At 45.1% G+C, this 16,018-nt stretch overlaps 1 protein-coding gene across 1 annotated transcript in view; it reads left to right on the forward strand.

Moving 5' to 3' along the window:
- Positions 1-3,667: 3,667 nt before the first annotated feature.
- PRTFDC1 (phosphoribosyl transferase domain containing 1) overlaps positions 3,668-16,018 on the forward strand; it is a 108,523-nt gene continuing 96,172 nt past the window's right edge. The window contains exons 1-2 of the mRNA XM_023223310.2: positions 3,668-3,778; positions 13,760-13,866. Of these exons, the coding sequence (XP_023079078.1) occupies positions 3,731-3,778; positions 13,760-13,866 (155 nt within the window). The 5' untranslated portion in view covers positions 3,668-3,730. The remainder of the gene's footprint in view (positions 3,779-13,759; positions 13,867-16,018) is intronic.

Consider the following 16,018-nt stretch of genomic DNA (forward strand, 5'->3'; position numbering starts at 1 on the left):
ATGCAAGTATATTAGCTGGTTATTAACTTTGCAAAGATGCACATCTTTATTCTTAGAGCTCCTTCAAAGGCATATTAGAAAATGGACAGTCTGACTAGGGCCTACTTGAGGGTGGAGGGTGGGAGAAGGGTGAGGATTAAAAAACTCTGTATCGGGTACTATGCTTATTACCTGGGTGACAAAATAATCTGTACATCTAACCCCTGCGACATGCAATTTTCCCAAACAAACCTGCGTGTGTACCCCCGAACCTAAAATAAAAGTTGGAAAGCAAAAAAAAAGAAAAGGAAATGGATAGTCTGAGCTAAAATATCCCTTTTTATGGAAAACCTCATTGTTTTAATAATGTTATCATTTTTCTGTATTTATTCTCATACCAGCTCTAGATTATTCCTAGACTATAACTATCCCTGATTGTTCACCTTACATCAATCTTTTATTATTATTATTATTATTACTTATTTGTAGGGACAGGGTCTTGCTCTGTCACCCAGGCTGGAGTGCAGTGGTGCAATTATGACTCAATGTAGCCTCAAACTTCTGGCCTCAAGCAATCTTTCCAGCTCAGCCTCCCCAGTAGCTAGGTCTACAGGTGCCATGCTACCACACCTGGCTAAGTTTTTAATTTTTTATAGTGATGTGGTCCCACTATGTTACCCAGCTTTGGTCTTGAATTCCTGGCCTCAAGTGAGCCTTCTGCTTTGGCCTCCCAGAGTGCTGGTATTGCAGGTGTAAGCCATGGTGCCTAGGCCCATCAACCTTAAAAGACAATTCCTTGTCATTTTCACATGGAATAATTTCACAAACATTTGGTCATACATTTTTACAGCATCTCGGGTTAATAATATATTACAGTTTCATAGCATTTTGCAAAGAATTCTCTTGCATGTTATCTCACATTCATCTCATCATCATATGCAGTAGAGAATAAATGTGTTGCTCCATTTTACAGATGAGAAAATTGATGTATATTACACTGATATAATTGGCTTAGACTCATTGGCTAAAGTAACATGGATTGTTACAGAAAAATAGAGGTCCTAGTCCAAAGCTATTCTACTAGACATGTTATATGGTTTGGCACTGTGTCCCCACCCAAATCTCATGTTGAATTGTAATTACCAATGTTGGGGGAGGGACCTAGTGGGAGGCGATTGGCTCATGGGGGTGGATTTCTCCCATACTGTTCTCGTTATAGTGAGTGAGTTCTCACGAGAGCTGATGGTTTAAAAGTGTGTGGCACTACATCCTTGCTCTCTCTCTCTCTCTCCCCTGCTCTGCCATGGTAAGACATGCTTGCTTCCCCTTTGCCTTCTGCCACGATTGTAAATTTCCTGAGGCTCCTAGCCTTGCTTTCTGTACAGCCTGCAGAACTGTGAGTCAATTAAACCTCTTTCTTCATAAATTATCCAGGTCTCAGGTAGTTCTTTACAGCGATATGAGAACAGACTAATACAACACATAACAGAAATTTGAGGTTTAAAAAGAATTTTTGCCTCTAAATCCTCCTAATGCAAGATTAAGAATAAAGCCTGGACAGATGAGCTGTTATTTCTGGGTACCGGTCTTTGCAAATACTGTTTGGGTTATCAAGTATTATCTTGTATTATGTTAATGCTCTCCAAAGTATCAAAGTGTAATCAGACCGCACAAAATACTATCAAAATACACAAAGATAATAAAGAAAATGAATTAGATTTTAAAAAACTATTCACTCATCATTCTGTGCCCTTTATAGGATGACCTGTATAAGTCTATGTAGAATGTTCTTGAGCATACATTAATAATTGTTGCCTTTCAAGCAAGTTTCATTGTTCACTGTGAACTTGTTGGATTTTACGTTTAAACTAATAGCCTTTCTAAGGGAAGAAGATTTATCTACCATTTCCCTTACATCTTCCACAGTGTCCAGGCTGGAACCAAAGTTGTTGCTTTTTGACTTCTGTATGGCAACTACTCCTGTGACATATTTTGAAGTTCCTTGTACCCCCCAATCTGGCCCTGCACCCACACTGAGCCTCACGGCTAAGTTTGATATCCAAGCAGTAAGATGGTCTAGTAGAATCCCCTAAAGCACAGGTCATGAGCCATCCACATCGCACCCATCTGGTGTCTCTCAGTAGGTGCAGGATTCTAGGTGCTTCCACAGATCTTCCCTACCCAGTGAAGCTGCATTAAACTGCTCCCCAAGAGAGTCTTGTGAACTCTCAAGTTTGATCACCACCCTAATGATAGCACTTTTCAGCTCCCGGAAATTTTAATGAAGTTGCTTGTGAATATGGTTCCTGGGCCTGGTCTTTGAAAATGAAAACGGAAGATGGTGCTTGACTTTGGGGAAAAGAAGTGAGAGGCAGACTACAAAAATGGCTCAAAACGACACCCTCTGACAATTACTAAGAGAAAATGTTTACCTGTGCGCTGCCCCCATTTCTGTAAGGCAGTTCCCAAGCAGATGCCTGATTTCAGGGATCTCTGGAGCTGCACCCTCCATGGTCCTGGCGCAGGACCAGGGCGCCAAGTCTGAATGACTTAATATTTTTCCAATCTAGAACGTCATTAACCGATTGATAACTATTTCCCCTTTAAACTAGGCAAAATCAGCATTCCTCTCCTCTGTGTGCCAGAATCCCAAGATGAACAAAAGAGGCCTGCATCAGGAAAACTGTTTCAGTTCTCTTGGATTCAGGGCTTCAACCCGAATTGGGCTGAGTGAATGAAGAGCTAGTGAGATGGCAGGGACCTGGGGAATGAAGACACACCCAGAAAAAGCAGGACCCTGCAGGAGTGGACAAAGAACTGGAGCGCAGGGATGTGAGAGGGCTTGAAATGAACAACAGACTCATACCAGAAGGATTTCTAATCAGAAGAGAGTGATTGCTTTAATAAAGCTGCAACCTGGAACAATTACAATCTGACCAGATGTTCTTGCAAAACTGGTAAAGCAGAGAATGTGTAAAAATCTCTCCCCGTCCTCCCCTGAATGCAGCTGACCAAAGGCCGAAAGGCCGGATCCTCAAAACCCAGATCTGATCACTGCAGATCTGGGCCACCCTAAAAGCAACCCGGTGTAATCTTTCCAGCTCCAGGCCCTGGGATGAGGGAGGTGGGGGGAAGGTGGAGAAAGGTGGAGGAAGGTGGAGGGAGGTGAGGGGAGGTGGAGAGAGGTGGGTGGCGGCTCCAAGGTTTGAAAACACATCCAGGACACTTGCCCATCCTCCAAGAGCACGCCAGCTCACAGGCTCTTTCACGCTTCTGCTTGGGACAATCGCATGCACGAAATCTGGCAGGGAGGAGTCAAGGAGATTGTTAGCCCGAGGGCTAGGACGGTGGATCTGGGAAGCGGGGGCCTGGGGGACACGTTCTCTTCCTGCCGCGGGCTGCCTCGTGCTCCCGAGTCCCCGCGGGGCCTGGCGTCGAGGCCGGGGGCTGCAGGCGACCATCAGGCAGGCGGCGGCGGCGACAGCAGTGGCCGCGAGGGACGCGCTCGGGGCCCGCGCTCAGGGGAGCGGTCGCGGCTTGGCAGCTGCTCCCCGCGCCCCCGCGGCCTCACCAGGGGAGGGGGCGCTGCGCCGGGGCCCTGGATCCGCGCCAGGCCGCTGCTTCCAGCCGGTGGGGCCGGGGCGGGGCGGGGCGGCCCGGTCCCCATCCCCAAGTCCCTTCCCCCACGCAGCCTTCGCCCTCCCAGCTCCTTCCCGCGTCGTCTTCCCTTCCCGCGTTCCCCGGGAGAAACATGGCCGGGAGCAGCGAGGAGGCGCCAGACTACGGGCGAGGCGTCGTGGTAAATGCAAACTCCCGATTTTGGGGCTCGCCCCGCTCCCCTTCCTCCCTGGCACCCTGCTTGTAGATTAAATGCCTGCCGTGCGTCGGGGGAGACAGCAGGCCACCGCTTTGTTCTCCCTCCCGGCGGGGATCGCTTCCATCCTCAGACCCTGGCCTCCTCTCCCCGCCCCCAATCTGACGAAACGCCGAGTCCGGTCCCTTCACCCCGAGTTCCCAGCGTCCCCCCGCGTCCTCCGGCCGGTAGCCCGCTCCTGCAGCGTCCCGCCGGCGCCCAGCCGTCCCCATCCCCGCGAGCCACGGGGAGCCGCTTCTGCGAGCCGGGCGGGGCCCCAGAGACACCGGCGTGCTGCTCTGTAGGCCTCCTTCTTCCTGGGCCTCCTCTTCCAGAGCGGGCTTCAAGTTTTGTTTTTAAAAAGGACACTGAGGGGTTTTGAAGGCATCTAGGAAATAAAGTAGCTCAAGTTGACAGAGCTTGAGCTCTGAAGCCTTTGGTACCCAGGTTGGGGGGCTCTCTGGCAGTGGAGGCCTCTGCAGGAGCTCTGGGACACGCTGAGGGCTCCTGCGGGAACTATGGTTTGTCTGTAAAAGGGAGCAACAGCAGGCTGGGCTCTGGAGCGAATTGGGAGGATGCATGTCAAATATCTAGCAGTGTGTCCGGATGGGAGGGTGTGGGATGCTGGTTTCCCAGAACTGAGCCTCCTGGCGGTGTCAGCCAGAGGGTACCCATCTCTCAGTGTGCTAGGATCTAATCCGTTCTTGACCTTGTGGCCACGTCCTCCCTGCTCCCTGAGAAGTGGTTTTCCTAGAAGGTGGTGGTTATAACTTGTGTCAAGTTCAGTGTGAAACTCAGTGGTGGTGAGGATGGTGGGTGGAGCTCACTTGCCATCTCTTTCCAGGGATCAGCTTGTCATTCACAGATAATCTGTTTAGGAATATGAATGGCCTGAACTAAAGTAAGTGGGCTGGGGAGGGAAACGTGACACACACAGACAGAACTGGTCAGGTTGAAATGTGGGGCTCAGTGCTTAATTTAACAGCAGGCCCTTTCCTTCTTAAAGGATGAGGAGTTGATTTATTCCTTCCATAAGTTTATTGTCCTGCTGGGTTGCAGAAGGTGTTGTAGGCTCTGGGGTGCAAAAGACAAAGGCCTTGTCTTCATGAGCTTGCGTTCTAGAGAAGACACAGGCAAGCAGTGTGTAAACAAATAGAGAAAATTTCCAATAGAGATGTGCAATAGGAGGAGGGTAACAGGATAGGGGGTAATTGGAGGAGAAGCGGGGAGTGATGCTTTTGCTCAGGTGGTCAGGGCAGCCTCTCTGCAGTGACCTTTGAGCTAAGATCTGAAGGGTACACAGGAGTAGCCATGTGGACTGCAGGCAGAGACCTGCATATCAAATGCAAAAGAATCATTGTATCCGATTTATGCGTTTACACAAACCATTCCAGTTGCCCCAGGAGGAGGGGCAAGCCTAGCAGTGTGATGGATGGGAGGGAGACTAAAACGCAAAAAGGCAATCATTAAGTTCATTCTAGACAAATTGAGTCTGCAGTGCCTGTAAGGCCCACAGATCGGGCTGCACTACAGGCAATTTGAAATTCACATTTGCAATTCAGGAGAGCGATTGGAGAGATCTGGAAATCAGCAGAAAGAATAATATTTAATGTTCAGGAATGCTCAGTGAATGTGGAAAAAACAATTAAAGCAACTGTTAAGGATGGAAGCCTGGAAAGTCCCAAATGTAAGAGGCTGCCTGTGGGGGAGAAGCCGGTTGAAGGAACCGAGAAAGAACGCTGAAGGGTGGGAGGGCAGGCAGGGTGGTGGGTGCCTTGGGAACAGAGCATTGTTGAGCAGGAAGGGCGATGTCAAGAGGTCATCAGAAGTGTCAGATGCTACAGGGACAGCAAGTTGGATACCAAGATGGAAAACAGCCACTGTATTTAACAATTACAAAGTCATTAGTGGGGAGAATCTTTTAAACAACCACTCCATTGGTAGAACAGTTAAAATACAGTACAAGTTAAGCATTCCTAATCCAAAAATCCAACATCCAAAATGCCCCCAAATCTGAAACTTTCTGTGCGCCAACATAATGCTGAAAGGAAATACTCGCTGGAACATTTTGGATTTCGGATTTTCAGATGAGGGATGCTCAACCAGGAAGTATAATGCAAATATTCCAAAATCCAAAGGGAAAAAAAACATCAGAAATTGGAAACACATCTGGTCCCAAGCCTTTTGGATGAGGGGTACTCAACTTGTACTACCATAACATACTAGATACTTTTAGAAAAGAATAAGGTGAATCTAGATGCACAGATAGAGTAGGTAAATTGTTGAAGTCTAAGAAACAAGTGAGAGAACATTGTAAATAGCCCAGTCTATTGGTGTCAACAGAGGTCCTCCTGGAAGCAAGGTAATTTTTTGAAAGATGCAAAGAGGTAGTAAGAGGGGTATAAAGAGAATAGAGGGCCAGGTGAGGTGGCTCATAACTGTAATCCCAGCACTTTGGAAGGCCAAGGTGGGTGGATCACCTGAGGTCAGGAGTTCAATAAAATCCTGACCAACATTGTGAAACTTTGCTGCTACTAAAAATACAGAATTAGCTGGACGTGGTAGTGCATGCCTGTAATCACAGCTACTTGGGAGGCTGAAGCAAGAGAATTGCTTGAACTTGGGAGGTGGAAGTTGCAGCAAGCCGAGATTGTACCATTGCACTCCAGCCTGGGCAGCAAGAGTGAAACTCCTTCTCAAAAAAAATAAATAAATAAAATAAAAATAAAAACAAAAAAATGAGTATAAACTGGACCAGCTGCCATGGGGCTTGGTGCTTGTATGAGAGCCCACCAAGGTGGGAAATAGTCCATGTATAATAGAGATAGTCCCTGCATTTACATCCTTTTCTCCAGTAGAACTTGGAACAATTCGATTAACCTCAAGTTGGATATAAGCAGGCAATTTCAGAGTCAATCGAAGCTGCTGGTAGAAGGCAACTCATGGCAGGTAAGGCAGGAGGGAAGGGAAAGCTGGAGAGGGTGAGTTTACTGGGAGAATAGAAAGCTCTCAAGGATGGGATATAAAATATCAAATTAGTACCAGTTTTCAAAAGGGGCAGGTGGCTGGGAGTGGTGGCTCACACCTGTAATCCCAGCACTTTGGGAGACCGAGGTGGGTGAATCACTTTAGCCCAGGAGTCTGAGGCCAGCCTGAGCAGCCAACCCTCTCTCTACAAAAAATACAAAAATTAGCTGGGCGTGGCGTTGCATGCCTGTAGTCTCAGCTACTGGGGAGGCTGAGGTGGGAGAAGCACCTGAGCCCAGGAAGTCAAGGCTGCAATGAGCCATGATCGTGCCACTGCAATCCAGCCTGGGCATCAGAGTGAGACCCTGTCTCAAAAAGGGGGCAGAGGGCAGGTAATAATAGCAAGCATTTCTTGAGCACAAATCTGTAAGGGAGGTCTAGTGTACTCCCCATTTTATGGAGGAGGAAACTGAGGCACTGAGAGAGTAAGTAAATCACCCAGGTCATAAGTAGCAAATGGCAGTAGCAGGATTTGAACCAGCTTTCAATCACTATGCTACATAGGAAGTTGTGATTCCAGGATGGAATTTCAGGGTTGGGGCCGTCTGTAGGACTGGTGTGGCTAAGTGAATATATTGCTAAATGAGGAATAAAGATGTGGTTTGAGCTAGGTATGTAGTTTGAGCTGGTGAAGGAGCTGCAAGATGAAGGTGTTGGAAGGATTGTCCAGGTAGGTATTGAAGTAAATTACCCAAGGAATTGTCCAGGAATGAGGTAGAGAAGAAAATTCTGAATTGGTAGAAGTCTGTTGATAAAGATGGCAAGGGATGTAGAGTCAGATGTTATATGCATAAAACGAGAAGTAAAGTTTGTGCAAGAGAAGGGAATATTAAGAAATTTAAGATGGCTCTTGCCTATAAATGGCTTTCAGTTGAACTGGGGAGGTGGGACATTTATACCATTAACAATAAATGGTAGCAAATGCTAATTGCCACATAAGAGAGGTAGATCCTAAGGTGAGAAATTTTGCTCCGAGTTGGCTTGCCATTTGATCTGGAGCTAATAAAGTCACCAGATTCCTGGTTGATACCTCTTTGTTACTTCTCAGGGAGAGAGAAAGATCTTCTCTATCCACCTGGCTTTGGGGATTGGGTTATTAGACATGTTTTTGTTTGTTTGTTTGTTTTTGTCTGGTTTGGCTTTCGCCAAAGGATTATCAAGGGAGCCATCATTAGTACTTACCTAAGTGAGTTTGGTAGGAATCAGGAGAAGAGAAAAATCTGAAATGATTGTTGTGTTTCTGTTATGGCTGGCTTCCCATCACCCCCAGTGAAAATATGGCAGTATCAGAGATAAGTAATCAGGCACAGCTCTACTAGGTGGTAATGAGTTTTCCTTCTGAGGGGCAAACCCACCACAGAAGAGGAAGGCATGTGGATACGAGGTGGTTGGCCTGTCGAACCTCCTTTGTTCCTCTGTGAACAAAACCTGGGAATCTTTTAGCAAACCACTTGTCCCCACTTTTCAAGATGTGTGGTTTTGGGGTGGGGCCCTTCCTAGGGTACCTCCCTCCCTGGCTCTGGGGTTGGGACAGGAATCCCAGAACTCCTATCTGGGATTCTTTGAATTAGAATGAAGGGATAAGACCCCCTTTCTCTTGCTGGTGGAGGACAGATGAGAGCTATGGCCTGAAGGAGAGAGCCGGGCCAATCTGTGGAGCTCAGCAGGAGAGAGGAGTAGAGATTAGCTTCTTATATGCAAAAAATAGTCTAAGCACAAAAAAAAATTCTTAATGACTTACAAAGTTTTCAGTGCATCTTCAGTGTGAAAAAGAGAATCAGAATTAGTTCTGGGATTTGGATGTTGCATAAAATGACTCAGTTAATGGGTTTGTCACTTCCCCCAGCTTGGCTATGTTTTGCTGTTTTGAACAGAGAAAGCATTGTGCTGAATACACTTAGAGCATATTATCTGTGATACTGAAACTATCTACAGACTCTGGTTTTGATTTTTTAAAAAGCAAGTGAATAACAAATATCTACAGTTCATAGCAACCTCCATTCCTGCAGGTTTCAATTTATTTACAACAGGATTTGCATGCACCATTGAAATTAACAAAGCACAAACCAGTATTTCCATCATCTTGAATTGACTTTCATCTCAACAATGAAAACTCACTATTTCAGATTAATTGAAAATAATGGCCAATTTGGATTATATAACAGTTTTAGAGAAATATATTTTTTACTTTTATACTTTTTGTTTTGTTTTCTTGAGACAGTCTCACTTTGCTGCCCAGGCTGGAGTGCAGTGACGCGATCATGGTTCACTACAGCCTTGACCTCCTAGGCTCAAGCAATCCTCCCACCTCAGCTTCCCAAGTAACTGAAACTACAGGCACATGCCATCACGCCAGACCAATTTCTTTTTCTTTTTTGTAAAGATGGGGTATATTGCCCAGGCCGGTCTCGCACTCCTGGGCTCAAGTGATCCTCCCACTTCAGCCTCCCAAAGTGTTGGGATTACAGGCATGAGCCAGTGTGCCAGGCCTCAAATGTATAGTTTTAACTAAGATAATAAGACCGGTATATAGGTTTGAGGCACTTCTTTAGATGAATTAACACATATAATTTGTTGTTAAATGTTTGATGTTTCAGTTCATCTAAATGATCAGCATTTATTGCATAAGTACTGTAGACCAGATACTGATATGAGTCTTACATTCATTATCTTATTTAACGCTCACCATAGCCATATGAGGCAGGCACTAACTCCATTTCATAGATGAATACACTAAGACTTAGAGAATTTAATATGCCCAAGGCCTCATAGCTGGCAGACTTGTCCCAGGTGTGTGAGACTTCCACGTCCATGCTCTTAACACAGTACTCTGTGCTGCCTCTGGCCTATGGATCCATGTTACAGTTTTAATCTATAGGTTTGTTTCATTTGTCATTTTCCTATCATCTTTTCCTATTTTTGGCATTCATTTTTGGCACTTTTAGTCTCTTTCCTTTTTTTGGCATCACGTGTCAAACATCATGCGTTATACATCATGCAGTGCTCCAGGTATTCCAAGTATATTATCCTTACAGTAACCCTATCCATAGGTTTTATTGTGTCTTATTTAAAGCAAGGGGAAACTGGATTGCAGAGAGGGTAAGTCATCTCCCTAACATCACAGTAATAAGTGTCAGAGCCAAACTCTTGAAAGTGGAGTGGAGAGTATTCTCCGAGATTCAACCAGAACAGGGGGCAGTAAAGGATTGATGTGGTTGGAGTAATGGATTCAGAAGACCACCTGTTAATAGTGTCACTGGTGGAGGAGCTCCAGAAAGTGGGGTAGATAGTATATGTGGTCTGGAAGGGGATCCAGAAAGTGCTGTACACCTGGGTGATCCCCCTGGGGTCGGGGGCCAGTCAGGGTTCTCCTGGTCTGGTCTTTACTGTGGCCTGCCAGAGGCTCTCCTGGAGTCTCCTGATATACAACTGGTAGTCTAGACTCTGGCCAGCTGCTGTGGTGTTAGAGGTTATAGCAGGTACAAGGAGTTCTCACGGTGGCAGTCAGAGGAGCTTGGTGCAAATCCAGCAGTCCCACCAGCCAGTTTGATGGTAGAGGAAGAGCAAATGAGACACTTTTCATATATGCAGATTGACCGGGCATGGTGGCTCACACTTATAATCCTAGTGTTTTGGGATACCAAGGTGGGAGGATCCCTTCAGGCCAGGAGTTTGAGACCAGCCTGAGCAACATAGCAAGACCTCATCTCTGCAAAAAAATCAAAGAAAATAAGCTGAGTGTCATTGTGCACTCCTTATCTCCAGCTACTTGGGAGGCTGAGGTGGGAGGATCGCTTGAGCCTAAGAGTTCGAGGCTGCAGTGAGCTATGATTGTGGCCCTCCACTCCAGTGTAGGCAACAGAGGGAGATTCTGTCTCTTAAAAAATAACATAGGGGATATACATCATTTGGCCACCAGTCAGCCAATGATTATGATACACTGGAATCTCCAGAACCTTGAACAGTGGTGCTGTTTATCACAAGGAGACAAACTGAGAGTTCAGGCTGGAGTTCAGGTTTTCAGGTAGCCGAAGGATGGAGACTGTGTCATCCATTCATTCATTGAACATTTGTGAGCACTTACCGTATTCCAGATCAGCATTCTGGGCGCTGAGGGATTGAACAATGAATGAGAAAAAGTCTCTGCCAGAAGGAGCTCATATTCCGACAGAACACATCCATGCACACACACGTCATCCAGTGGTAAAACAGGCTATGAAGGTCAGGGAAGGCCTCTCTGCAGAGGTGACGTTGAATGGAGACTTGAAAGAAGTAGAGGATAGCCATGTGGAAATCTGGAGGAAGAGTGTTGCAGGCAAGAGGAGGTGCCAGTGCAAAACTCGGGAGGCGGGGGCGTGATTGGCAGATCAGAGGACTTGCAAGAGAACAGCGTCTGAAGCAGAGGGAAGAGGAAGAGTGCCAGGAATGAGTCAGACAGGTAATCCGTGGTGAGCCACAGTGAGGACTCTGGTCTTTACTCAGAGTAAAATGATAAGCCCTTGAAAAAAATCTAAGCAGAAGGCTGCCATGATAGGATGTCCTTTGTTTGTCTATTTTTATTTTTTGAGAGACAAGGTCCTGCTCTGTCACCCAGGCTGGAGTGCAGTGGCACTCATAGCTCACTGCAGCCTCTAACTCCTGGGCTCAAGTGATCCTCCTACCTTAGCCTCCTGAGTAGCTTGGACTACAGGCACACGCCACCTTGCTAGGGTAATTTTTTAACTGTTTGCAGAGACAGGATCTTGCTGTGTTGCCCATGCTGATTTCTAACTCCTGGCCTCAAGGGGTCTTCCCGCCTCAGCCTCTCAAGTGCTGAGATTACAGGCATGAGCCACTGTGCCTGGCTATGATGTGCATTTTTAAAGGAGCATGTCTGCTTCCGTGTGGAAGGGCTGCAAAGTGGAAGCAGGGAGACAACTGTAGTGGCTCCTAGGACAATCCTGAGAGAAATGATGGTGGCAATTGACTGGCCTGGGGGTGGGGGAACAGCAGTGGAGGTGCTGAGAGGTGGTCCTGGATACATTTCGAGGGAATTGAAGATACAGTTTTCTACTGTGTTGCCTGAGGGGGATGAAAGAAAGGAGTCAGTGACAATTCCAAGGGACAGGAGCCTTCTCAAGGATCCTGCATGGGAGCCTTGGGTAGGACAGAGAGCTACAAGGGGCACCAGGAATTTGGGAAAGCAGATCAGAGGCTGGGGGCAGTCAGCAAGCCCTCCATGAAGAAGTGGGGTGTGACCTGGGCTTCTGAGTTCGGAATACAGAGGTAGAGGAGGAAAGGGGGAGAGAGAATGAAGGGGTGCCCGGTAAATGAATGAATGAAACCCAGAGCTGGGAAGGATCCTGACTTGACTGCAAACCATTCTGAAGGCAGGAAGCAAAGATGTAGGGAGTTGGGCTGGGAAATTAGGGTGGGTCTGCATTGTGAAAGGCCTCAGAAGCTCAAAGCTGGCCAGAGGAGTCAAAGTGTGCAGGAGTGAGTAAAGAATGGGAAACTGAGGCCAGGTGTGCTGGACCACACCTGTAATCCCAGCACTTTGGGAGGCTAAGGCAGGCAGATGGCTTGAGTCCAGGAGCTCAAGACCAGCCTGGGCAACCTGGCAAAACCCCATCTCTAAAAAAACACATAAAAATTAGCTGGGCATAGTGGCACACACCTGTAGTCCCAGCTACTCAGGGGACTGAGGCTGGAGGATCAGTTGAACCTGGGAGGCAGAGTTGCAGTGAGCAGAGATCACACCACTGCACTCCAGCCTGGGTGACAGTGCGGGACCCTGTCTCAGAAAGAAAAAGAAAAAAAAAAAAGAATGGGAAACTGGTATACAGCTAGAGTGTGATTTGAGTGCGTAACACTTCATTGTTACATCTTTTCTTGATGTTCCGAGAGTAAAAGTAACTCCACCTTCCCCTTCCCTTTCTCCCCCACCTCTTTACTATACTGACCGTAAAACTAGTACATCAAGTCCTAAGCGAGAGGGAGACTTACAATCAGTCCATCCACTATGTGAATAGGCCAATTTTTTGGACCATCAGTTTCTAATAGGACAGTTTAAGTGTCCAACATAGTACATCGTTTTAAAGTCTTTACTATAATGACTAGACACTCAAAAGTTTGGGTCTACTCTGATCCCAGGAGATACATACTTTTAATAAGAAATCTTTTCCAGGCAGATGAGGCACTTACAATAAATAGAAATGTTGTAGTATGTATAATAATATAATAATGATACTGTATTTTAGAATTATAAATATGTTATTTATGATAATTATATAATTTGGAGACAGATTATGTATTACACATATGCACTCATAAATAATACCTCGGGTTAGCTATAAAACACTGACTTCATGTTTTTATTGTATGATAGGCCAGGCGTGGTGGCTCATGCCTGTAAACTAGCACTTTAGGAAGCCAAGGCAGGCAGATCACTTGAGTTCAGGAGTTCAAGACCATTGGTCTTTTGCCAACATGGCAAAGCCCCATCTCCACTGAAAATACAAAAATTAGCTGGGCATAGTGGCACATGTCTGTAGTCCCAGCTCCTCAGGAGGCTGAGGCAGGAGAATTGCTTGAACCTGGGAGACAGAGGTTGCAGTGAGCTGAGATCACCCCACTGCACTCCAGTCTGGGTGACAGAGAAAGGCTCTTGTTTCAAAGTCTCAAACAAAACAAAACAAAACAAAACAAAACAAAACGAATATTTTATGATGCCAATAGTTGGGAATGGAGTGCTCCATTCTCTTTAGTACTAAGCCTTGTATCAAGTTGTGGAAACAACCTTGTTCCACTCAACTTTTCGTAAGTTGAGGGAATTCTGCTTTCAAATGATACTCTTTTGTTACGTTTTAAACAGAAATTTCTGATGAAAAAATACCATAACCAAAATAATTTGATTTGCAGATTATGGACGATTGGCCAGGGTATGACTTGAATTTATTCACGTACCCACAGCACTATTATGGAGACTTGGAATGTGTCCTCATCCCTCATGGCATCATTGTGGACAGGTGAGTGTGATTTCCTGTGTCAGCCTTGGTCCCGCACTGGGCTGGCCCACACTTGTGTGAATCCCACAATATACTTTAGGACCCTATTCCTGAGCTCCTTTATATAATGGTAGAGAAAACTTTTATATAGGGCTGTGAATTTGAAATAAAATGAATGTATGCTTAAACTGAACAGTTTACCTGGACGTGTGTTCAGGCGGTATGGTAATATGGTAAGAAGGATATACATACATAAGCTATTATAAGTAACAGCCTCAAAATGACAATGTCCTAAGATGGCTTTTCCGTGGCATAGAAGTCCCGCCCTCACAGAGGGGGGACAGTTCCGTGATCAAATAAACTTTGGAAATTTTGTATCTCCCGGTATTTTTGTCTCTCAGTTGACAAATCAAAACAAACATTAGCATGTTAAAAATATGGAAATTCCAACCAAAAGTAAAGAAGAAGAAAGAAAAGAAACCTGCTTGACTTTAACAATTAAACCAACCATTTTTGTGCAAACGGAGACTCTGTACTCAGTTTACCTATTTATAACGCTCAGAAGAGATTTCCCTTAACACCAGTTTGGGAAGCTCCTAATTTAAACAAATTCTTGCATTTCTTACCTGAATTTTCTAATTTTAAATTAATTTAAAATCAGTCAGAACATGATTGACTCCTGGATAGGGTTACCCCAAGCTTTTTCTTTGCACAAGAGAATCCTCCAGTGAACTTGTGAAAAATGCATATTCTTAAGCTTTATGTCTAGAAATTTCAAATCAATATTCTAGAGTGAGGCCCAAGAATGTCCGTCTTCACCTTTAAAATAAATTTATAAGCCAGGGGCTATGGCATGCACCTGTAATCCAGGCTACTCCGGAGGCTGAAATGGGGGGGATCACTTGAGCCCCAAAATTTGAGACTAACCTGGGGTAGTCTCAAATAGTGAGATCTTGTCTCAAAAAAAAAAAAAAATTAAGATGTAATTTATAGGACTGGGTGCAGTGGCTTCTTCCTGTAATCCCAGCACTTTGGGAGGCTGAGGCAAGAGGATTGTTTGAGCCAGGAGTTTGAGACCAGTCTGGGCAACATAGTGAGAACCCATCTCTGCAAAAAAATAAAAAACATTAGTCAGGCATAGTAGCACAGGCCTGTAGTCGCAGCTACTTGGGAGGCTGAGGCAGGAGAATGGCGTGAACCTGGGAGGTGGAGCTTGCATTGAGCCGAGATTGCACCACTGCTCTCCAGCCTGGGTGACAGAGCCAGACACCATCTCAAAAAAAAAAAAAAAAAATTCACATATAAGTTTTGTGTGGACATACCTTTTCATTTCTCTTGGATGGACTTCTCAACATGGAATTCTGGGTTTTCTGGTAAGTATAAGAAACTGCCAGTTATTTTCCAAAGTGGCTGCATTGCATTGTTACATTGCCACCAGCAGCGTATGAAGGTTTCAGTTTTTCCACATACTTGCCAACATTTAATACTGTCTGTCTTTTTGATTACAGCCATTCTCGTGGCTGTCTAATGGTATTGCACCATGGTTTTAATTTGTGTTTCCCTAATCATTAGTATACTTGTTAGCTATTCATATGTCTTCTTTGGAGAGAGGTCTTTTCGAGTCTTTTGCCAATTTTTAAATTCAACTGTCTTCTTATTGAACTGTAAGAGTTCTTTATATATTTTGGATAATAGTCCTTTATCAGATATATGATTTGCAAATATTTACTCCCAGCCTATGGCTTGTCTTAGGCTTATTTTCTTACTGGTATCTTTTAAGAAGGATGTATATCCTGCTGTTGTGGGGTGAAGTATTGTATATGTGTTAGATTAATTAGATCCAGTCAGTTGATGGCACTTCTCGGTTCAGCTATATGCTTACTGATTCTCTGACTATTGGATCTGTCAATTACTGATAGAGGGGATGTTGAAGTCTCCAAATAGTGGATATGCCTGTTTCTCCTTGCAGTTCTATTAGGTTTTTAACACTTTGCTGTTAGGAGCATACATATTGGGAATTATGATGTCTCTTTTCAGAATTGACCTCCTTATTATTGTGTAATGATGCTCTTTATCCCTGCATATTCCTTACTCAGAAGTCTGATCTGTCTGAAATTAAAATAGCTATTCCAACTTTCTTTCTTTTGATTAATGTTAGCATAGCATGGTTTTC

This window comes from Piliocolobus tephrosceles, chromosome 9 (genome assembly GCF_002776525.5).
Source record: "Piliocolobus tephrosceles isolate RC106 chromosome 9, ASM277652v3, whole genome shotgun sequence".
Taxonomy (NCBI): Eukaryota; Metazoa; Chordata; class Mammalia; order Primates; family Cercopithecidae; genus Piliocolobus; species Piliocolobus tephrosceles.